The sequence below is a fragment of the Cheilinus undulatus genome, linkage group 11 (assembly GCF_018320785.1).
Source record: "Cheilinus undulatus linkage group 11, ASM1832078v1, whole genome shotgun sequence".
Lineage (NCBI taxonomy): Eukaryota > Metazoa > Chordata > Actinopteri > Labriformes > Labridae > Cheilinus > Cheilinus undulatus.
The window spans coordinates 42,530,050-42,553,872 of record NC_054875.1 but is presented as its reverse complement, the minus strand read 5'-3'; the positions used below and the strand labels follow the sequence as shown (position 1 = coordinate 42,553,872).

The 23,823-nt window shown below is 38.9% G+C and overlaps 1 protein-coding gene across 3 annotated transcripts; it reads right to left on the bottom strand.

Moving 5' to 3' along the window:
- Window positions 1-1,110: 1,110 nt before the first annotated feature.
- klhl21 (kelch-like family member 21) lies at window positions 1,111-23,815 on the bottom strand. Of its 3 annotated transcripts, none has more exons than XM_041799119.1 (5): window positions 23,685-23,815; window positions 10,712-11,798; window positions 7,835-8,240; window positions 6,813-6,885; window positions 1,111-6,089 (listed from the first exon to the last, which is right to left on the bottom strand). In XM_041799119.1, exons 2-5 carry the CDS (start codon window positions 11,736-11,738, stop codon window positions 5,754-5,756), a joined length of 1,842 nt encoding a protein of 613 aa, XP_041655053.1. In that variant the 5' UTR covers window positions 11,739-11,798; window positions 23,685-23,815; the 3' UTR covers window positions 1,111-5,753. The 3 variants fall into 3 exon arrangements, with proteins under 3 accessions (XP_041655053.1, XP_041655054.1, XP_041655052.1); XM_041799120.1 differs by lacking the exon at window positions 23,685-23,815 and adding an exon at window positions 22,250-22,308; XM_041799118.1 differs by lacking the exon at window positions 23,685-23,815 and adding an exon at window positions 13,874-14,004.
- Between the last annotated feature and the right edge of the window lie 8 nt (window positions 23,816-23,823).

The window sequence follows — 23,823 nt, the reverse complement described above, 5'->3', positions numbered from 1 at the left end:
GTGTATCTCTTCTGCCTCCCAGCTGTAGAAAGCAGGGACCCCAGGTTTAGCAGAGTGCAGAGAACACACTACCATGATTTGGTGCCAACTTTAGGCCAGAAAATAAATGCCTGGACTAAAAACAAAGACTAAAATGTGAGGGCTTTTTATGGACTAAAACTAGACTAAAATATTTTTTGTGTTTTTTCGTCGACTAAAACTAGTCTAAAATTAAAAAGGGTAGAAATGACTAAAATGTGACTAAAACTAAAAGACATTTCATCTAAAGACTAAGATGAAAATTTAAAATAGCTGCCAAAAGTAACACTGCTTGAAACAGATTTTTCAGGACCACACTTGAAACCAAAGGGTATGATGAATTTCCCACCATGCACTGGGCTCATTTGCGAAATGGCACAATGAAGGAGGCATGTAAATGTAAATATTTTCAGCATTTATAAATGATAGTAGGAAACACAACAGTTGGGTTTTTTCATATATTCAATCTTTAGCTACTAGGGATAGAAGTTTATTGTACTGTCAGTATGTACAAGGGCTGAACAATTTTGGAAAATAATCTAATTGCAATTTTTTTTCTCCAGTATTGCAATTGCGATTTTATATGCGATTATTCCTTTACTTTCTTTTATTCCTAAACAAGGGCTGAACAACTCTTTAAAAGTGTCAAATTCTGATGATTTTGACTCATACTGCATATTGGATATGAATTGTTGCATTGGAGGGTTTTCGTTATCCTTATATTTAATAAGAAAAAAAGTACAAAAATGAGGATTTTTTGTGGACAGTGAAAAAGAATGGCACCTGAATGATTGCATTGCATATGTCATGCATAACATCTCTGCTGCAGCAAAAAAAACAAAAAAAAAAAAAAAAAAAACAGTTCAAAACTGGTATTTTGACACAAATTTCAGGTCAAAGAAATATTGCACCTTTTGCGATTTGATAATTGCAGCAGGCTATATTGCAATTTAATCTCATTTTTGGTTAATTGCCCAGCCCTAGTATGTACACGTGGAAAACCAGGGCTATTAACTGTATAAATATATGGAGAAGATCAACATGGAGATCCATAGTATGAACGAATTGATCGAAACTTAATTGTCATCTCTGATGATGAAGCTGTTTATTGGCAATGTGTGATGAGGAACAGCAATCAAGTCATTTCTTAAGAGGTTTTCACCCCTGCCTCTCACCACTCTGTTTCAAAGGGAAGGGGTAGGCGAAGGGGACGGGTTAAGGATAGAAATGGGATTGGCCCATACTTGAGTTTTTTTGAAAACAGCTTTCTCTTTGTGTTTTGGCCTTTTGTATACTCACAAACAGCATTTTTAGGTCACTGAAAATACACATTTTGAAACTCTAGGGTGAAGATTTGTAGCAACTCAGTTAATGGCATTAATGTGTCAAAAGGGTAAAATGAGTTTTGGCATCACACTCTACACTGATTTTCTCCTTTATGTTATTGCTTTTGATTACATTGCAATAGCATTGATGAAACTTGTGTCAAAGTTGATGATGCTATCTGGACTTTTGGCATGCTTACACACTTGCACACAGTTACTCTCCCACTATGTTGATAAACAGAAACACCTGAGTGGACTAGAGAGGTCACTGCTGCTTCATACTGAAGCCCAAGGACACAAACCCTGCTACCAATGGTAGTTTTGGACAGAACCTCAATTGGATTGGTGAGAAAACTTTGAAAGAAAAAAAAAAAGGACTGAGACATCTTCGGACTGGGCTTTGCCAGCGCTGAGCCATAAATCTCCACAGCTCACCTTTAAAATGTGTTTACAGCCATCCTTCCTTTGAAATAAAACACCACACAGGCTGATATTTTATGTTAAAGATAAAGCTTTATAAGTGAACGCATCATCTTAACATGCTACTTATAAAAATAACTTCACACTCTGCTGCAACAACAGTCTAATATGTATGAGAAACACATTAGCAACATGATAACAGCTCATCAAATGTGACTCAGCAGAATAACGTCTCAGATCTGCCTGCAGTTTAATTTAAAGATACCCACGCTGTAAACATTGTACAACATTGTACACACAGTATGCACGGCTAAGAATCAACTGTAGTAACAAAAATGATTCAACAACAAACGCTTGTAAGAAAACCAAAAAACATCAATGCATAACAACAAAAAAATTAACATTAAATGAAAAACATTTTTACAGACAGAGATGTTTTTGCATTTCCAGTTTTGACTGAACAACGAACAAATATCACTCATTTTGTTTACTGCTTGGCCACCTGAAGCAACCACGGCACAAATATATATCCATAAATATACATAAAAACATTCAAACATCTTTAAATACATCTCTTAAATAAAGTTCTTCATGCATATTCAGCTGGTTATAAACAATGCAGCCTGGTTTATGTTTGGGTCTAGGGTGACACTGAAGATGTCTGATTATCACAAGCAAGGGAGGATAAAGTTCATATCACATGCAACTATTCTGAAAATATACTCAGCTCTTTCTCCTCCACATTCGGCACTTCCTAGAAATGCATTTTTAACGCTGGTTATCTGTTGTGATTGTCGCTTTTGGAATGTAAACAGATTTTAACTGTGTATGATTATTTCTTTGCACCACAGGTTTTAAGGGCAGAATAAAATAATACGATTCCAAGATTAAAGTCCTAATTTTACAAGATTAAAGTAGTAAACTACTTCTATTACTGCAAGAGAACACAGCTGATATTTTAGTCTTTGATTAGATGGGGTGATGACAGAAAAGCAGCATCATGTGTAGAGAAAAACTACATTGTTTTATTTTCTGCTATCTAAGGCTCGCTGCCAAAGGTTTATGAACATATTCCACCAGATTCATAAAATTCCCATAGACACTGATGTTTTCGATGTAACCCACAATTAGGTACTCATCATATTAATCATTTTGGCTAATCTGTAAGAATGACAATAACTTGTTCATGAAAATGACTGCCTATGAAAATGTTTACAGAAATTGATAAAATCCTCATACTTTAAGAACGGACTACAAATGAAATCAATCTAACTTCAGTCTCATACTTTCAGACTTTAATCTCATAAAAAGGACTTTATTCTTGTTAATTTACCACATTAATCTTGTAAAGTTATTACTTTATTTTACTGAATTATAACTATGTTGTTTTATTTTCTACTTAAACTTTCATAATTTGCTAGTTTGATGCTGCAAATGTACCATTTTATTCTTGTAATTTATTCTTACAAATTTAAACTTTCATTCTTATAAATGTTATTGTACTCCCCTTTTCTTGCAGCTTTTTTCATGATTTTATCCTCATAAATTCAAGGCTATACTCACTTAAAACTACAACTTTAGACACATCAATGGACAACCTCAAACTTGTACACTGAAGACTTTAATAACTTTTTACATTATTCTTATAAAATCGTGTTTTTTTTTAAATCTTGTAGTTATCACTATATCGTAAATGCACAATTTTAAATGCTTAATATTACTTTAATATTATATCATAATGATTTTATTCACAACAGAATGTATGACTTGACTCGCATGAATTATTACCCTGTTAATCTTTTAAAATTACCACTTTATCTTCAGAACTTTGAGACTTCTTTCTTGTGAGTGTTCAACTTTAGCACTATTAATCTATGACTTTAATCTTGTAATTTTACATTAATATTGCAAAGCCAAGTCTTTACTCTCATAAATAAATGAATTGAATATTTTTAATTTATGAGTTTAACTTCTTAAATCAAAGACATTTTCTACATGACGTATTCCGTTGGGGGTCGTGGGGGGGCTGGAGCTGTCATTGGGTGAGAGGTGGGGTACACCCTGGTCGCTGGTCAATCACAGCTGACATATACAGACCAGGCGCACTCACACCTATGGGCAATTTAGAGTCACCAATTAACCTAACAAGCATGTCTTTGATGGTGGGAGGAAGCCGGAGTACCCGGAGAGAACCCACACGTGGACGTAGAGAACATGCAAACTGCACAGAAAGGCTTTAACCAGGAACTGGGAACTTTCTTGCTCTGAGGCAACAGCGCTAACTCTGTGCAGCCCAATTCACTACATAAATGTTGAAAAATCAAGCCTTTAATCTCATAAATTAGCTTAAATCCCATCATTATATGACTCTTTTTAAATTGTTTTAATCTTCTAATTTTACGACTTCATCCTCTAGATTTTAGAACTTCATCTTGGAATCTATGTTTTTCTCTGCTGTACTCTTGCTCTGGGCTACAAACTGTTTACTCCTTTACTGATATACACTTTACTTCATACATTACAGGAAGGAGTTGGATCTATAAACAGAAATATTAAAATATTATTTCTTTCATTGTTGTGTGATTATCCACAATTCAACTCTTCATCAGACAGTTCAGTCAGAGGTTTAGTAGTGTTATGGCAGTAGCAGCTAACGTAGCCTTAAGCCTGAGCTTCAAGCTGATACGAGGAGTTGGCAGCAGAGGCACAAAAAAGCTCACCTATTTCTGAAACCACATCCCTTTACTATATTACATCTTCAAAGATACTGTCTGCAGAAATGCACTGTGTTGTTTGGGTCAAAATTAATCCACAGCAGTTCACCTTAAAACAGGGGTGTCCCTCCAAAGCTCAACAGTACTCATCAGTGTTCAAGGTTCAAGAGGAACATTTTGGGCAGTATGAGTCCTCTGACAAACACTACAGCCAGAGTTCCATCATTAACACAAAGCCACATGCAGATTTAAAGGAGTCTGCCAAAACAATGTAAACATGTTTTTAAAAAAAAAGAGTAGTGTCTGCATGCTGCTTTAGCTTCGTACTCAACACTGCCCTCTATGGGGCCCATGGCAATACACTAACCTAGGCTAGGCACACACTGTTAGTATGAAGTCCATTTCCGGCCCTGTTTCTGAGTCACATGACTGATCTTAAAGTTAAACTGAATTTCATTTCAGTCATATGTTGTTCCCTGTGTACAGTGGGGCAGGAGGGCTGATCACAGCTGCACTCAGCTGCTCCTGACCGGTCAGATGAATGTCTGCCATAGCTGAACTTTTATGGGATGCCTATGGTCCAGTCTTTAGGACACACCCCAATTATGGAGGCTGTACCCATCCAAGCAGGTGGTCCAGGTTTGAGTCCGACCTGCATGTCACCACTCACTATCTCTATAGTTTCCCACTCTATCCACTGTCCTATCAAATGAAGGCAAAAAGCCCTAAAATTATTTTTTAACATCAGTTGTTTCTGCTTGGTCGTTAAATACTCAGAGTAAGCTGAAATCCCACCGTGACATTTATACCATCCTACAGTGTTTGCTGGGCCCCAGAGTTAAAGGAGGGGGTGAATGGTTCTTAAGATATGCTAAAGCCAGAGAAATCTACCTTTATGATTTAGCTTTATAAACTGATTTTCATTTTCTGACTTTATGTGATGACTCTGATGAACGACAAAAGATCTGATCCAGACTGACTGGACTCTGAGGATTAATGATTTCATTTTGTTAACTTCCCAACCCTAAATCAAGAGCCATAAAAGGTCGCTGCTTCCCTAACCTTGGGACACGATCCATCGAAGACCGAGTCCAAACATGGCTGACCACTACCTTTCCTTCAGAGTGATCATTAGTGTGACAACTCAACAGCAAAATGGATTTAAAAGAGCTCCGATGACTCTGTACAGCCTTTTCTAAACAACTTCAGCATTACTTTGAGGTAAACACGCATGTACAATGAGAACTGAGACTGAAAAGGAAATGTCACCAGATGTTCAGTGTGCTGGGTTCACATCCTGGTTTTGATTCTGGTTCAGATTGTTGTTCAGATTTTGAAGCGCTTGGTGTCGTTGGTGCCGGTGGAGGTGGATGGCGTTTGATTCGGGTATCTCTGTCGGTTCAAAAGCGCTCGATACCAGGGGCATGAACTGGCGGAAGATGCTGACGCTGCCGTGCCAGAACGTCGGCTGAGGGAGGTGTCCAGCCACAGTCCATGTACGAGTGTTTGGGTCGAAGGCTTCAATCACGTCTGACAGCTCAAACGTATTATCGTAACCTCCAGATACGTATAATTTACCTCCTAGTACCGCCACACTGCCTCCAACGTGGACCTGGAGAAAAGAAATCAGAGGTTAGTTTGTGAAGCAAAACCACTAGGGATGCACGGTACCGAATTTTTGCCAATATCCCATATGCCAATATTTACAGATTGACTTTAGCTCATACCAATACTGATATTTAAATATAATATTCAGTATTTCAGACCTGAAACATCAGTACTTTGAACACACTAAAGTTTATGGACAAACAAAGAAAAAACCTGAGTCATAAAAACAAACGTTCAAGTTTATAAAATGTGGATGAACAAAGAAAAATACCTAAACTGAGGTCTGTTGGTTCAGCTTAAAACTAAAACTAAAACCCACACACTTATCAGAACATATGGCCAAAAATTACAGTTGATATATGCTCATATTTACAGACAAAACTACTGACAATATTACTGCCTTTTTAAGTCTACATCTTCTGATATTGGGCCAATAATATCTTCCATCCCTAAAAACCATTGACGCATAATACTGCAGTTTGCTGATTAAAAATTAAACATATTTTCTAAGATGCTAATACCTTGGATAAATCATTGTCTTGGACATAAAAAGCACACATATTTTCAGATCTTTATAAGAAATAAATCAGGAAATACACTTATGATAACATGTTTTTGTTCTGTTCTGTCAAAAAAGTTAATAAACATGTATTTACATTCCTTTATCCATCACTTTCTCCATATTTGGAGCAGAAGAATCAACAAGCATGAGATGTGAAATACAAACCTGGGTCATTGGACTAATTTTGTCCCACTCATTCTTCTGAGGATTATAAACATCCACCTCGGCTGAGTCATCTCTACGAATAGAAACACAGCAGAGTCAGAGCAGACAAAACAACCACTGCTCAAAATGTATTCATGTGGACCGTACTTGTCGTTGCAAGTATTCATTTTCAAACAGTTAATTATATCCTAATTATAAAAGTGTTTAACAACCAAATTTATTAACATTCGCAATTCCAAAAGCTTTCTTCAAAACAGGGGAGAACTATCAGCAAAAAGAAGCCTTAAGAGCTGCATCTATAAAGCTATAAAATGTTTATATAGATTGAATTTAACTTCATCTACACTCTAACTCATCTAATGTAGAGCAACTTGTATTGGATGATATAAAAAATGTAGCCTATTGTTGATTTTCATAGAATGACCAATTTTCATTAAATTGGCTCTTGTTTTGTAATTTGTCACAAAAGGAAACTGCATCAGAAAATAAATTACATGAGCTCAGTGGCACACTCTTGTGGCAGATCATCAGAATGACAGCTGACTACATCAAACAGTGAATATGCCTTAAAAGTATTCACCAGATACAGATGATATTATTATTAACAAGTAGTAGGGCTACAAAATTAATCAAAATGTCATATTTACATCAATACAACACTATGCAATAAACAGAAAATAAAAACTTTGTAAAAACACAATAATTAAATTGTACAGAAAATAATCACTTTGATTAAAAAGTTACAATTATGGATTTGTTGTACAATTATTTGAATAGTGAGCTTGTGTGAGTGATTTACAATGATTTAGTGTGTTAAGTTTGGTTCTCAAACTTGGTTTCAGTATAAATTTGTAGGGCGCTCAGATAATTAAGAGCAAAAATAAGCAAAAAACATAATCAAATGGATAAATTTAAGCTCCAATTTACAATGAACCAGAAAAAGAAAGATGTTAACACAGTGTCCTCAACACTTTTTTCTTTCATATGAAAGAATAAAGGACTGAATTACATCTGTAACTCACCTGATGAAGTAAATGAGGCTCTTGAGGGTTATGGTTTTGGGTGTAAACGACCAGGGCGGCAGCTGGCCACAGCTCACCATAGACCAGCGGTTTGTGTCTGCGTCATAGCTCTGGATGGCCATGGTTTCCTTTCCGGTCAGAGAGCCGATGGCGTACAGGCGCCCGCTGCAGGTCGTGGTAGAGCAGTTATCCATTGGGTGCAGCATGGGTGGTAAGGCCTCCCAGCAGTCCAGACCTTGATCGTAGCGTTCAGTGCTGTCTGTCGCCACCACGTACAGCTGACCTTTGAGGACGCAGGAGCTGTGGTACTCTCGTGCCTTCAGCATGGGCGACACCTCTGTCCACTCGTTCACACTGGACTTGTAACGCCACACGCCGTCGTAGAGGCGAGAGCCGTCAGAGCCACCTGGGGGATACAGAGATGGTGTGACCTTTCATTGATATTAAGTCAACAAAACAAAAATAAAATGATCAGGATTTGGGTGCCTTGTTGCTGTGATATCCAAGCAGGTATGAAAACCCAACTTTTGACCTTTAAAAACCTTGTCAGAACTTTGTCTACAACAGAAGATCAGATTCAATGTGAAGGAAATTCTAGATCTGTCCAGCTGCGGGGATTTCATATTCAACCTCCCCCTGTTGCACAAAAATATCTCCTATCTCATATGAATGAAACTGTATCCAAGGATATAAAAACTCAGTCTGCCTCCCAACATTATGCAATCCTCACTGCTGTTATTCCTGTCATTGCAGGACTGAGCGAACACATGACTAAATCTGTTGTCTTATTGGAAACTCAAGCTCTGACTTAAAGTGTGGGATGAGTTCTCGAAGGAATGGACCAGTCAGCTTGTGATGAAGACGGTGAAGATGATGACACTACTGTGGTGTTCTGGCAGCACACCATGTCCTGCCTCACTCTGCCTTGTTCCCTCATGGAGGCAGCAGCCAAACAGACTGCAGTTTATTTATAATCATGACGGACATTTCATAAGGTGAAGCAATGGGAATGGAAATCTACTGAGTGGAACGATCGCACAACACTGTATACACACGACTCTGTCCACTGCGTTTTCTTGATCACCTTTATCATGACTATACTATAATGTTTATACGGCACCAGAATTTTGAACTATGAGTATAAATCTTAGAATATCAATACCTGATTTGATACCAAGCAACAGGTTCAAGACATCAAATATTTGCTCATTTCTTGGTTTTACTACCAAAAATTACAAGCAAACTTGTTCACACTGTATAGATTGCAATATAATGATTTTAGTCTGTTTGTATAAGATGTTAATTTAATGTTTTCAGCTTTATAAGAAACCAACATAACTTGCCAAACTTCAGTATTTGCTGACCTGGACTTATGATGCTGCTCCGCTTTTTTCTTGCAGAAGCTTTGACTGTAAAATCTGTGTTTTTAAAGCTTTTCCATACTATTTCCTATTTCTTTAATGCAGATTCCCTCAATAACTTTAATCTGGAGTGTGAAGTTTCAGAATGAGAAGTGATGAGAATATCCACAAAAAATATGTGTAAAGGGCAGACTGTTATTTTTTAAACAACATGAATCCAGTAAAAATCAAACGATATCGATACATGTTAGGAGGATATTATGTCAACTAATCCAATGCACTAAATTCTGCATAATTTCCTGGTTTCGATTATCAAAATATGCAGTTAAACGGTGTATTCTTTTCCAATTGTACATTAGCAACGGGTTTGTGCAATTTATAGTGTTTATAGAGGTATAAACATAGTTTTTGCACCTTTTTGAGATGCCAAAACAGCGTACAAATGTTGTTGTTTACTGATCTGTAAATTAGAACTGACACTGGTATATCTTTTCAGACCTACTTGATACCACTGGTCATTAAAATTAAGCAATCTTGAATTGTTTTTGGAAATAATGGCCACTAGGTCCTCTTGGTTTAAGAGATAAAAGGACCATCGCAATTGTTACCAATACAAAGGTAAAACCTGGTATCTGTCATGGTCTGGGGGTGTATTAGTGCCCATGGAGTGAGTAAATTGCACATCTGTAATCTGCATATTTTTAATTCTGAGGTTTTGGAGCAACATATGCTCCCATCCAGATGACATCTTTTTCAGGGATGTCACTGCTTATTTCAGCAAGACATTGCCAAGCCACATTATGCACGAGTTACAACAGCATGGCTTCACAGTAAAAGAGTACGGGCAGTAGACTTGCCATGCAGTCTAGACCTGTCTCTCACTGAAAATGTATGGCTCATTATGAAGTGCAAAATATGACAGCTTAATTATACATCATGCAAGAATGGGAAAGAATTCCACTCTCAGAACTTCAAAATTTAGAGTCCTCAGTCCACAGACACTTAAAGACTGTTGTTAGAAGAAAAAGCAATGTAACACAGTAGTCAGCTTGCTAGTGTCTCAGCTTTTTGGAAAGTGTTACAGGCATAAAACTCACAAAATGTGCATATTTCCAAAAAACAATACTTGAACATCACCTAACTTGTCTTTCTGCTCTATTTAATAGAAAATAGGTTGAAAAGGATTCACAATGTATTCTGTCCCAACTTTTTTTGGAATTGGAGTTTCTAAATAAGTAAATAAAAAATATCCATAAATCATAAGCACCAAACTCTGGGCAATGCCTTGTCTTTATTGCCAACCAAATAAAGGCAAACTCCTGCACACCTGACAATGATTTGGCTTTGCTTTCTTTCTTTTGCATTTTAGACAGTGCTTTCTTTAAAAGCCTTGGTATTTTTGAGAGTAACAACAAATGAAAGAACAGACACTATCAATTTAAACCACACTGTATCAATGAGTGTTGAGGAATTTAAAATTTAGACAACCTTAGTCGAGAAGTGTTGGAAGGCTTACCTGAGACATACATGTCATTTCCAAGAGCAGCTATACTGTAACCTCCTCCCAGGTGATCAGGAAACTCAGCCAGGTAACGCCACTGTCCTGTCTGAGGGTTGTAACAGTCCACAGTGACCAGCTCATCACAATCCTGATCACAGCCTCCGACCACCACCAGGATTTCAGCCAGCCCTGTGGAGGGTCGCGGCCTCATGCGGTGGCAGGGCCTGTCATGGCGGTCGTACTCACAGGACTGAAAACTGCGAGCTTCGTTCACCATGCGGAGGCAGGTGGGTGATAAGTAAACAAGGGGGTCACTTTCCACATGTGCCAACAGGAAGAACCGCCTAACAAAGGGGAGTCTCACCTGCTGGAGGAGCTCGGGCCAATAGTGCAGCCTTCTCTTAAGATCTGCTTTGACCCAGCGCACAGCGATCTGATAAACTGTCTCCTCTTTGTCCACACAGAGCTCATCCTCTGACACAAACTCAAGCAGACGCTTCCATGACAACCGCTCAAAGTCTGTGCCTTTAGCCAGCTCCATTATGTTTTTTAGGACAAAGCGGCGAGCGCTTGCAGCCAACTCTCTGCAAGCATAAGCCTCTGCAAAGTCCTGGATCTCTAAGCAGTTTGAAACATCAAGCCGCTGCTCCAGAAAAGCACAGCAGGCCTCTTTGACGGAGGGAAACTGAAACAGATCAGCTGTCTTCAGCAGGACGTCCACATTATCCTGAGTGACTGTGACACGTCCTGTGTAGCAGAAGTCCACAAGCAGACCTAAGAGTTCAGCTGATACCTCGTGTAGAACCACGCGGTCCATCGCGCTCTCTCTCAGAGTCCCTGCAAACATGGCTCTGAAGTAGGTGCTGGCAGCCGCTAACACTGTGCGGTGACAGTGAAACTCACGGCCCTCTGCACACAAAGTCACATCGAAAAACTTTCGTTCTGCGCGAAGTTCATGGATCCCTCGCAGAAGGTTGAAGGCGTGGGCTGTGTCGAAAAAAGGTAGGGTGGAGGGCTGCGTCTGAAGGACTGGTTTTTCCATCTCTCCTCTCTCTCTGGGAGTCTCAGTATCAGGTGGTTGTGCTCAGAATGATGTTTTCATCTAAAACAGACCAGAAACAACATTTCAGTCAAACAAACTATTTTGATAAAGTAAATATGCATGTTGATAATTTTGCTACAGAAGTCACGGTTCTTCTTTTTGTACCATGGAAGAAAGTGGTCAGTCAGACACTCTAGATACTTTGCCGAGGTCATTTTCACACCTTCAGGGACCCTAAAGGGGCCTACCAGCTCTCCGGCCCAAAACATGACTCTGCCACATCCTTGCTGACGTTGCAGCCTTATTGGGATATGGTGGCCATCCGCCAACCATCCACTACTCCATTCATCTGGACCATCCAAGGTTGCACGACACTCACCAGTCAACAAGACTGTTTGAAAATGAGTCTTCATGTATTTCTGGGCCCACTGCAACCATTTCTGCTTGTGAGCATTGGTTGGGGGGGCCGAACATTAGGTTTATGCACAACTGCAAGCCTCTGGAAGATCCTACACCTTGAGGTTTGTGGGACACCAGAGGCACCAGCAGCTTCAAATACCTGATTGCTGCTTTGTAATGGCATTTTAGAAGCTGCAATCTTAATCTGATGAATTTGTCTAGCAGAAACCTTCTTCTTTATGCCTTTATCTGCATGAACCCATCTGTGCTCTGAATCAGCCACAAATTTCTTTACAGTATGATGATGACGCTTACGTTTTTGTGAAATAGCTAATGTTTTCATACCTTGTCCAAGGCACTGCACTATTTGATGCTTTTCGGCAGCAGTGAGATCCCTTTTCTTTCCCATAATGCTGAAACCTGTGGCCTGCTTAATAATGTGGAACGTCCTTCTTAAGTGGTTTTCCTTTAATTGGGCTCACCTGGCAAACTAATTATCACAGGTGTCTGAGATTGATTTCAGTGATCCAAAGAGCCCTGAGACACAACACCATCCATGAGTTTCAATGAAAAACAAAAATTGAATGTTTATGACACTAAAATCATATTTGCATAATAATTTGGAACGCAGTGTAGTTGCAGCAGTGTGAACTGACAGTCATTAAGAGCGTCACAGAACAGCTTGTCTTGTCTTGAATCTGTGGTTTGAACTGGGCTTAAAAAAATATAGACAAAAGTAAAATCAGTGATTAATCGAGTTCAATAGCTGTTATGTCAATTCCACATTACCTGTAAATCGAATGGGCATGGGCACAATTGAGGGTAAACGCTGAAACTTAGAATGAAGAATATGGGTCAAATCTGACACGACTTTCTGTGCCTGCCTCACAACAGACTGCTCATAGTTAGCTGGTATGTAACACCCAAAGAAACCTTAAGCATATTACTATTTTAAATTACTTAGACATCCCTACTCAGTAGATTTTACTCAGACAGCTGGTACTGACTCATCTTGCAGAAGGAGTTTGGCAGCCAGTCCTGTACTGCCCAACATGTACTGTTCACTTTGGTCTTTGCTGCCAACAACAAGGCAGCTTCTACTGAGCTCTCCTGGTCAAGCAACTTCTATGATTACCAGAAAAATGAAGACTGGCCTTAGCAAAAGTTTAACTCAGAAGCTGTGGGTGGACATGCCAGGTGAGGGGCAGGCATTACTGTAATGACTCTCACAGGACAAGCAGACTCTGAATGGACAGTCACATTTTGGGTATTCAGCCATAGGCAGACCATGAACAAAGGACAGCATTGACTTATGCCACATTTTTTGGACTAGTAGATACTTCAAATACCTTAATGTATCTGTAAAAACACTGAAAATTGGGTTTTACATAATATCTACCCTTTAATGGGGAAAGAATAAGTTGTTATATATTTTCTTGCACTTAACAAGTCAAAAACTTACAAAATAAAACCATAAAGGTACTGAAAAATTGCTGTGACCACACGTAACGACATTCAAAACTTTAAAGACAATATACAAAACTATGTCCAGTGTTAAATATCTACAACTTAGAGCTACATGTCTGAAAGCAAACACAACCAGATGATCTTCATTAAGTAACCACAAAGTAGTTTTCAACCCAGAAGCTATACAACCAAACCACAGAGATGTAGCTTTTCACCAAACTAAATCAAGAAGTTTGAAATAAATCAACACAAGCTGTTCTTATTCCTACCTGAGAAATTCCTCCAGGTACGATTTACAACCAAACAGCTCTCAACAGGCTAGAAAATACGACAGCGAAGCTCAGCACGACTCTGCTGAACACAACCAGCTCCTTACTCGTGTTTAAGAAAGAGAGCTCGCTTGTGCTCAGGGGCTATAAATACACCCGCAGTGTCCATTTCCAAGCAGGGGTGGGGGGGGGGAGAACACCTAACATGCCGTGGGCTGACGCTGTGGGGAGAGTATAATCCCCCTTCCACTCCCCCTGGTACGTCTGTGGTCAGTCAGTGTGAGTAAGTGGTCTTTGAGAGGAGAGCCAGCTGAGCCTGGACCTCCTCGCCAGCGTCAGCACAGTCACAGACCATAACACAGAGACAACTGTCATGATTTTCTGCATTTAGAGTCAGCAGAACAGGGCTGCTCCGACCTTGGGAAGGGGGGTCTCCTCAAATATTCAAATAGAAAACATATATTCCTAAATAAAGAGCCTTTTAGAGGTAAAACCCTCATCAAGGTTGACGCATTAGGACTGCAAATGCAGGAATAGATCATGTTTCATCATCATGTAATCAGGGTTGTCATCACAGATTCACTTAAAAATATCTTTATTTTTCAGCCACCACTGCTGTTTGTTGCTTACAGTAGCTTTGGGTAAACTTAAAACTGATGATCTATTGTTTTCTTTGAAAAGTCTGCACTTTTTTATACTATGGATCATTAAAAATGTAGTTTGCTTTAAAGCAGTGGTTCTCAATTGGTTGGTTGGGACCCAAAAGTGGGTCATGGAGCAATTTTCAGTGGGTCACAACTAGGTGTCTGAAAAAAAAATGGTGGCATAAGTCCTGAACTTCTTATTAGACATGCATCGATACCTTTTATTTTACCCTGTTTTACTGTGAAATTGGGTAAATTTAAATTTTTTGTAAATATTTCAACTAATTAATCTCCTTTTCTTGCAATAAATGTCTACTTTTCCCATGATAATGAAGTAATTTCACAACTTCTCTGGAATATTGGCAAAAATGGATACATAATGATGGGGAAAGAGGGTACAAAATTAGTCAGTTTTATCCTTTTTCTTTTCTATACCAGGTGTTTTGGTCCAATCATGCTCCGAACTGCGACATATTCAATCAACTAAACATGCGTTGTTGAAAATGTTTTGGAAACTTGGGTTGATCTGTCATAAGACAGACTGGTGGGTCATGCGGGTGGACCAGTTGAGAACCACTGCTTTAAAGTATATGAAGGACTTTCCATATGTGTCAGCTGTCAGCCAACCAGTTGACTAATTATTTAATCACAGCTGGATTCCTGCTGTTGACATTAAGATGTTGTTCCGATTCTGATATTAATGTAGGGAATATGTCCAATACTGCTGAAAATGCTGATATTGTTATTATCAAGTAATTCAAGTGTATAAAGCAGGAAACAATATTTTCTATATACACCAGATTGTAAGAGGCTGGAGGGAATATTAAGTGTTGGATGCACAAAATGTCCTTGGTGAGGACCCTTAATCTGCCTCACTTTATTAAATGGAATAAAAAAAAATACAATAGATAATTAAAGTCATAGATACAGCCCAGGTTATAAAAGTTATGTTATTATATAGGAGAGGCTATATATGTTTATGCAACATTATTTACCAAAAGCCAATGCTTGTCAGCAGGTCTGAGGTCAACTAACACCAATTTTACATTTTAGATGTATAAACTCACTGGAACCAAACTCTGAGGAAACTGAGATTGAATAGTGACATTATATAAAACATTTGAGCACAACCTGCTGCTGAGTTAGTGTGACCCTGCATTAAAGGCCTATCTGAGAGGCTTGACAATATTTAGAGATGATCAGTCCTGCTCAAAATACACAGGTATCTGCTTACAGAGATTTGTTTAAAGGTTGTATTAAAGCCCCCAGCAGCTCCTCCGGCCAAAGGACTTAACAGAAATTCCTCATGAGGGTTCAACAATGCAGCGGTGCTCACAGCTCTGTGAGGGATCAAGCAGAACTCCTGAAGGGCAGACGGGACATCAAAACCCACGGCTGCTCTACAAAAACACATCTGAAGTTCTGTAGCACAAACTGTCGGTATGTTACAACAGATAATAGCATTTCCTTACAAAGACGGGGCGGGCTAACCTGACTCAGATGTGTTTGATTTCTTACTCCCACTGGTCTCCTTTAAAAATACTCAAAATGTTCTTTCATAAAAGTCATTGATCTAAAACATCTGCTCTGTGAATTTTCACAAAAAGAAAATCCCCAGATCTCTTAAAGACTTGTTAAATTGTCAATACTTGTCCATACCACATGGTTTAAAATAAAATGTCCATTATTTTAAGAATTTATGGCACTGAAGAGTACCAAAGCTTGAGAATAACATTTCTACCCAAATCAGCCACAAGTAACAGAAGCCCTTACTATGATGCACAGATATGTTGGACACATTTCAGAACTGAAACACTGTGAACATGTGTTCAATTAGAGCAACAGTACCTACATTTTTGGTGGCTAAAACAAGAAATGACCCAATATTTGATGCCTCTTATATTTGTACTGTAATAGTACAAAACTGGCTATTCATAACTTTTGATTTATTTACTTTGCATCATATCGAAGTCAAATTCTCATCTTGTGACAGCCCAAACAGCTCAATAATCCAACAGTTAAAGGTACTGAGCAACTTAAAATTCTCTCTGAGAATAGCTGACAGAAATATAAACCCACAGAGGAAGGTAGTGAAGGGAGGAGGTGGAGAAAACCTCGCTGCTATGAGAGAAGTCCACAGAGAGAGCAACATATGACCCCCACAGACAGGATATATAGGTGAAATGGACCCTATGCCCCCTTTCATCACCTACCAAACCAAGAATCTCCTGTTTGCTCCTGGAGCTGAACTCATGCTCTGCAGTTATACTGAAGAGAAAAACACTCAGAAAGGAACAATGATGTTAGTCACAGCCACTGACTGTACAGTCTGTGATCACAGCAGAGGACTTTCTGAATCAAACCAAACATCATTGGTATATTTATTTCCTATTCCTTGAAGATGATGATGAGTTGGTCTATTTCGGTATTTGAGAACTACATTACCAGAATATCTGTTGACAAACTGCAAACAAAATGGTTGTACATAGAGACCGCTATTACTGACAGTGTCTAACAGAGCCAAATGAATCAGACTCAAAGCATCCAACAGGACTATGGAGGAATTACGTAAGACCTCACTGAGACAGAGATGCTTTAACGGGGTTTTAATATCATCAACATGCTGATATTCACAGATGGAGATTCACAGATGTGATTCTTTGTGTTTTCATCACTCCTTTTGGTGCAAGACTCCCACACTGACAACATACAGTATCTCTCATGTTTAAACATAAAAACAAATCATTTGTCCAACAGGTGACCTCCTCTGCTCAATAAAAAGATCTATTATCTGAATCAGCAGTTACATAAAGTAGAATTCCAGCATTAAATGGATGCAGCACAACAGATAAACATCAGCTGCTGGCATCAGTTCATGTAGCATTATTTGCTGATGTCTGTCAGCATGACCAAAACCAGCTGATGCTGCTCCAGAACCAATAGCTCAGTGCTATTGGCAGGTGAGATGTCTTTAGAACACTTTTTAGCTTTTGTTTTCAACACTTAAAAATGGTAATATTTCTAGTTAGTCCAATACATTGGAAGACTTATGATAAAGGTTTTCAAATCTTAAGTATATCAATATTTTCAAGTCCTGATACATTTCAATATCATTCTAAAACATTAGCTTTGAATGATGATGAGCAAACCTGATCCTGGTATCAGATCTCAGTCTGATCCTCACTAAATACTGTAAAAGATAGTGGACTAATCCCTGAGGATGATGCATAAAGTCAATTTCTATGCAATTCAGTGTTTCCTCTTGAATCAGGGTGGACTGATAAATGGCCTCACCAATCATTGATTTTTGGCATTCAGCCGGCCATCAGTATTGGCATTTTATTTTATCAATAATATTCCAGATGCAATCAATGCAAAGGTGTGCTACTGCAAGGTGTGGTTTTGTTTTCACTTTCTAGTCTCACCTAATGTCCCTCCCACAACATTTCCCTGACTGGTTTAATGTCACATAACTACTAGCCAATCAACATCAAGGCTTTAGTGACACTGACACTGAGAGATTATGGCATCATTTCCTGTTTCCTGCTACAGCATTGCTCTGTTTCTCATGTTGACAGAGCTAGTGCTAAATTATTTATAACCTCTGCCAAGGAGGTTATGTGATTGGCAGAGTTTGTTAGTTTGTTAGCAACAAAACTCAAAAAGTTATGGATGGATTTGATGAAATTTTCAGGAAATGTCAGAAAAGGCATTAGGAAGAACTGATTAGATTTTGGGAGAGATCCAGATCACCTTCTGGATCCAGGAATTTTTTAAAGGATTCTTTACTATTGGGAGATGGGGCTAATGGCAGAGGACTGCACTCTATGAGTGCTTTTCTTGATTTCCTTATATTTTTAACATGCAGTTTCACTTTTGCTGCATCGAGCACATTTTGTCATAACAAATACATATTGGATCCAAATATTGGTTATCAGTCACATGCACTACTAATAATCGGTATTGATATTGGCCTTGATGAACCAATACTAATCAGCCCTTACTCTAGAGATGCACTACTTTTAAAATTCAGGGCCAGTTCTGATACTGATGTCTCAAATAACAATTAAGCCAATGGCTGATCCCAACGCCAATGTTTATTTCATCACTTCTCTGCGTGACACACTAACTTTTTGTGTGTCTGTTTGATCAATAACATATTACAGAGTGTTTCCAACAGGGTAAATTTTTCTGTCCAATAATGAAGTCCAGGACTCGGACTCGAGTCCTGATTTGGAGGACTCGTGACTCAACTTGGACTCGAGCACTGATGACTCGGACTTGGACTCGGACTTTAACTGCGTCAGGGCGCAAGGATGAAGAGGAGGACTCAAACTTTTTTTGCTGAAGACTTTTTTATTCTGTAATATTTGTTGTTTTTGTGTGAGAAAACCCCTCACAACTGATCAGTGTTCACACAGTGCCTGGTGTTCGTTCAGCTGCATGCGTGTCTAACCTGCTGTCTGTGAAAACAACCAGAGGAGAGAGAGCAGAGCAGGAGAGGCAGGGGAGCCTGGGTGACAGAGAGAGGAGCTGATAGGTAGCCTAAACCTGTGGCTCTTCTCTGTAGTCCCGCGGTAATTTTTACTTAAATTCAACTAAAATGCAGCCAGCCTACCTTTGAATCGCAGAAAATCTCCATCAGCTGCTCAGTCTGGTCATATTAGCTGCTGTTGCTGCTGTACAGTAATCCTCCTCAGTCTTTGACAGAGTGATCAAAACTCCTAAACCTTGTAGTGAGTCCCATTAGTTAAATATATCAATCCAACGTTAAAATCTGCGTTAACATCGGCGAGATAACGCTGATTAGTGAGATAAACAGGCTGACATATGGAAAAATAGGATGCATTTAATTGCAACTCAGATTTAAGAGTATTGGTGGGGGGGGGGAGACCTTTTCATGATGTGGTCAAATGTCCCACAGGGAAAATTGGAATTTTAATTTTAGTGAGAAATCTGAATAAATCCAGTTATTTTAAAGGAGTAATATTTCGTATAAGACAGATGTAAAGCATGAGTTCAGTTAAAATCATGTCTCATTTTTCCACCCTAAATACACAATTAATCCTTTTAATATAACTAACATTATCAGTGAAGAGTGTAACAGCTCCTGTAGCCCTTAAGGATAAAAAGTTGAAGAAATTCATACATTAATGAAACACATCAACATAGCCCACCAGGAAAGCTGGAATGGCTTAAAAATGATTAATACTTCAATTTAATTTGGCTGTAGTTTTTAGGTACGGGGGACTTGTCTAGGACTCCAACACTGGTAATGGGGACTCGACTCGGACTTGGACTCAAGTAAAGATGACTCCACTCGGATTTTTCTTCGGTGACTGGGACTCAACTTGGACTCGAGGTTTGGTGACTTGACTACAACACTGCAACAAAGGAAAAACTATTAGGACGTATTTCATGTTTGATATGCCAACCTTCATGACTATGTACAGCTCATGTTTGGAGGGGTGGTGGTTTCCCCACCAAAAAGGGTTATCTAAGAAAATTTATCAAAAGAGTTAATGGATGTAAAAGCTTAAAGCTGCAGATGCTGCTATACAGATAGAGCTAGGACACTACCTCACGGTACATACATGGCTTATAACTTCCACAGTGCACTCCAAGGAAATGCTTTGTCTGTCTCCTAAGTACACAACATTTTCAAAAGACAGATGCCAGCAACAAGAAAAAGCCCAAGGAAACAAAGGACCACACAACTTCAGCAGCTTTGCACATCTAGCGCAGCTCAAAGAAGGTTCACTGTGACAGCAGTAAACCTTTTTGAGCTGCCGCAAAAGGTCCACAGTGTGGGGCAGATTGTGATAACAATTATAGTTTTTAAGGTATCTATTTAAAGTTGTTTTACAGTATTGGTGCCAATGCTGCCTTTCACATAAATGATTACCAGTCAAAATTACAAGAGTACATCAAAATGTGTATCTGCTGCTGTATGTCTTGTTGTTTGCTTTGAGATCTCAGAGTAAAAAATAAGACTATGTTTTTTGTTTTGTTTTTTTTAAACCAAAATTAAAAGTCTATTTTATTCAATTTGGAGCTAAAATCACAATAGTACTACCAAGAAATAATAGCTCGAGATAATGGAAACGACAATACACAATCTACAATATGACCTGATGATGACACTAGTTTAAAACCTAAGGTATCAAAGATAGTTTTACAAGTAACTCTTACAGAGCTAATGATTTTATGCAGATGTTATGATGAATAGTCCATAAAGTGTAGGCATATTATGCAAACTCTGAAGATCAACCTCAAAGTGGTCAGGCAGAATACAAACAAACCTGATCATCTTATAAAAATCATTTTGCATCATTTAAATCTTAAAAATATTGTTTTTTATGTATTTCTCTGGGGACATCTCATACTTCAACAGCTCCACAATCCTCTAAGCATCCTGGAGTTAAAGTACTGAGGGGCGGTGTTTATTCACGAGTGTTCTGTGTATGCAAACAGACTAAATCAACAACAGGCTCAGTTTACAAGATGGTGTTTACTGTGTTTACTCTGCATCTCTCTGTCTGAAAGATAATGTTGCCACTCGCTGGTGCAAATTTGCAATTACCATCAGAGACTATTTGCATGCACAGATACTTTGACGCTGTTTTGCATTCATATCATTTCAGTATCACTCATCAGTCATCACAGCTGCAGAACAGCTCTACTGTTTACTGGATTACCATACAGAAACTTGATAATTAATCATTGCTAATCTTTTCGTTTGCATGTTCAAAGCGAGGAATATCAAAGTATCAACTGACTAACAGAGAACGTGAAAAGATGCTTCCACTTGGGAGGCTTTTTATGCAATAAAATAGCACAAAAGTCATGAACATATTGGCTATATCTGCAACATAACCAGGCGAAGATTCATGAGGTCTAGAACAGCACCTGGTGGTGTGACATCCACACAGAGACAGCTGCTCTCTCTGCTGTCGCTCCAGGCTGCTGGGGCCAAGTCAACCATCAGAGCAGGGTGACATAAACCCCTGGTTCCCCACAGCTGAGCCCGGTCTGGCCATAAAAAGGCAACCATGCCACCACACTCAAATCAACCCCCGCAGAGGAGTGCCTGAAACACTGACAGCAACAATACTCAGATAACAGGAAGAGTGAGAAAGGATGAGTTTCTAGTGTAATGACGCCACTTTATTGTAAGAGACTATGTCTTAAGGCTAATCCATGAAACACTACACACAACTGGGGAAAAATACACAACATAAATGTAAAGTTTGACAACATTTTGTTGTAGTCCCTCATTATCAACTCCTGGATACTCAGTCTCATCATGTGACATGTTTAATATGATTGATTTTAAGCCTGTACAAATAATAGACGTCATTCAGGTAAAGGTTGTCACAATACCAGAAAATAAACTATGATAGATCCTTTTACAAATCATACGATCTTGTCACAAGTTGTAGGCACCCAAAAGTAGGAAATGACTCTTCACCAAAATTGCAGGAAATCTCCTTCACTCAGTCTACTTCACACTGGCAATTCCACAGTGCTGAAATGTTGCCAAAAGGCAATTTGAACTGTGTCATTTCAAAGTATTTGACTATCAAAAACTTTGACAACCATAATCCAAATAGCAATATGTCCAAGGAACGGTTTTAACTAACAGTTTCGGACTCTTGGGACATCCAAAGCATGATCAGGGGCTTGTGGCAACCCTACCACCCGCTCAGACGGTACCCTAGGCCATACTTACTCGCCACATTGCCTTAAAAGGTGTGGACCTGCACGCCGGTAGTCGAGTGGTAAAGGCGCGCCATGTACGCGGGTGACCCGTGTTCGAATCCGGCCCATGGCACTATTTCCTGCATGTCTCTCCCCGCTCTCTTCCCTGTTTCCGACTCTATCCACTGTCCTATCCAATAAAGGCAAAAAGGCCAAAAACAAATCTTAAAACCAAAAAAAAAAAGCTGTGGACTTTGTTATTTTTTCAACAGATTATTTTAACATGCCCCTGGTAATATGCAAAGACATCCAAAGAATGACTGGGGTTGTGTCAATCCTCCTTCCTGCCCCACGGTACCCTCAGGTGGCTTACTCACCACATCTACGCCTTCAGCCTTGATTTCTGGTCCAAATGTGCCTAAAAGTTCTGCGCAGTATGAGCATCATTAGCATAATATATGGAAACAATTTGTCAACACTACAAGTCACTGATGATTGAATGCAGCTGTTATTACGCGAGCTCAGTGTTTTCACATGTTTACAGCAACCATATTCCAACATATCTAGTGTGTTAAGAGAAATACTTTGGATTTCGCTTTACAGGATCTTTAAGTGTAATTAACTGGTTCCCCTAAGTCATCTTTTCAATGTAGAACTATGACTTGTGAAGGGAACACTTTCATGCTGTTTTAATCCTCCTTTAACTAAAATATAAGCTTCTTTTCTCTACTTTTCCAGTACTGTGCCCTCTGAAGTGTCCTTGACCAACTCTGTTAACTCTTACCAAGTCAAATAGGACTTTTATGACTGAGCTTACAGTCTGGATATTATACGTGAACAAAGAAGCATTATTTACCCCACTGTAATAGGAATGCAGGGGAAAATATGTCTTACTACAACCCAGGAGGCTTGTTTTTATGTTACATCTCACCAGGGGAGACCAATGCTCTCCTTCATCTGCATTCCTCTAATTCCTGCTCCTGTCACAAGAGCAACAGTTTGACGTTATAATAAACATTTGCATTATACAGGCCATAAAGCCGCACAGAGAGGCCTATGTGCTTTAAAATAATGTCACTCTCCTATTTCAAAAACCTTTTTTACATATATTAAAACGCAGCAGCTAATACTAGATGATGGCTCAAAACAAAGCTAGCATACCACCATAAACAAATACATACTTATTATGCTAATGAGGTTCAACTTCTCTCCTGCTAGCTTAATCTACTTCCCACATAAACGTTGACAGACATTGAGGTACTGTGTTATCTGTTTTGTGAAAATTACCGTGCTGAACATAAATATAAAGTTCTCACTTTCACCCTTTACAGTAACGTTAGGTCTATAAGAAGCTACTATCGTCATATCTCCAGTCGGACTTAACATATACGTAAAGGCTAATCTATCTTCGGTTCGAGAGATTTAACGACATTAAAAACAGAACAAATCAGCACAAGGCAACTTACCTGTATTTTCCTTCAACGTATCTCCAGGACTCAACAATAATAACGGATTAAATAAATACAAATCGAGCTGAAATCAAAGTTTGATGCCGCGGATCTGCTCGGCCTCTTCTGCGCCATGACACACTGCAGTGTAATGCAT

Bases quoted from the DNA above. Each gene is read 5' to 3' on its own strand.
- klhl21 (XM_041799119.1), bottom strand. From the start codon at position 11,738: ATGGAAAAACCAGTCCTTCAGACGCAGCCCTCCACCCTACCTTTTTTC. The intron at 6,886-7,834 runs GTGAGTTACAGA...TTCTATTCGTAG, and splicing joins AGCCTCATTTACTTCATCAG to AGATGACTCAGCCGAGGTGG. The intron at 6,090-6,812 runs GTTTGTATTTCA...TCTTTTCTCCAG, and splicing joins AAATTAGTCCAATGACCCAG to GTCCACGTTGGAGGCAGTGT.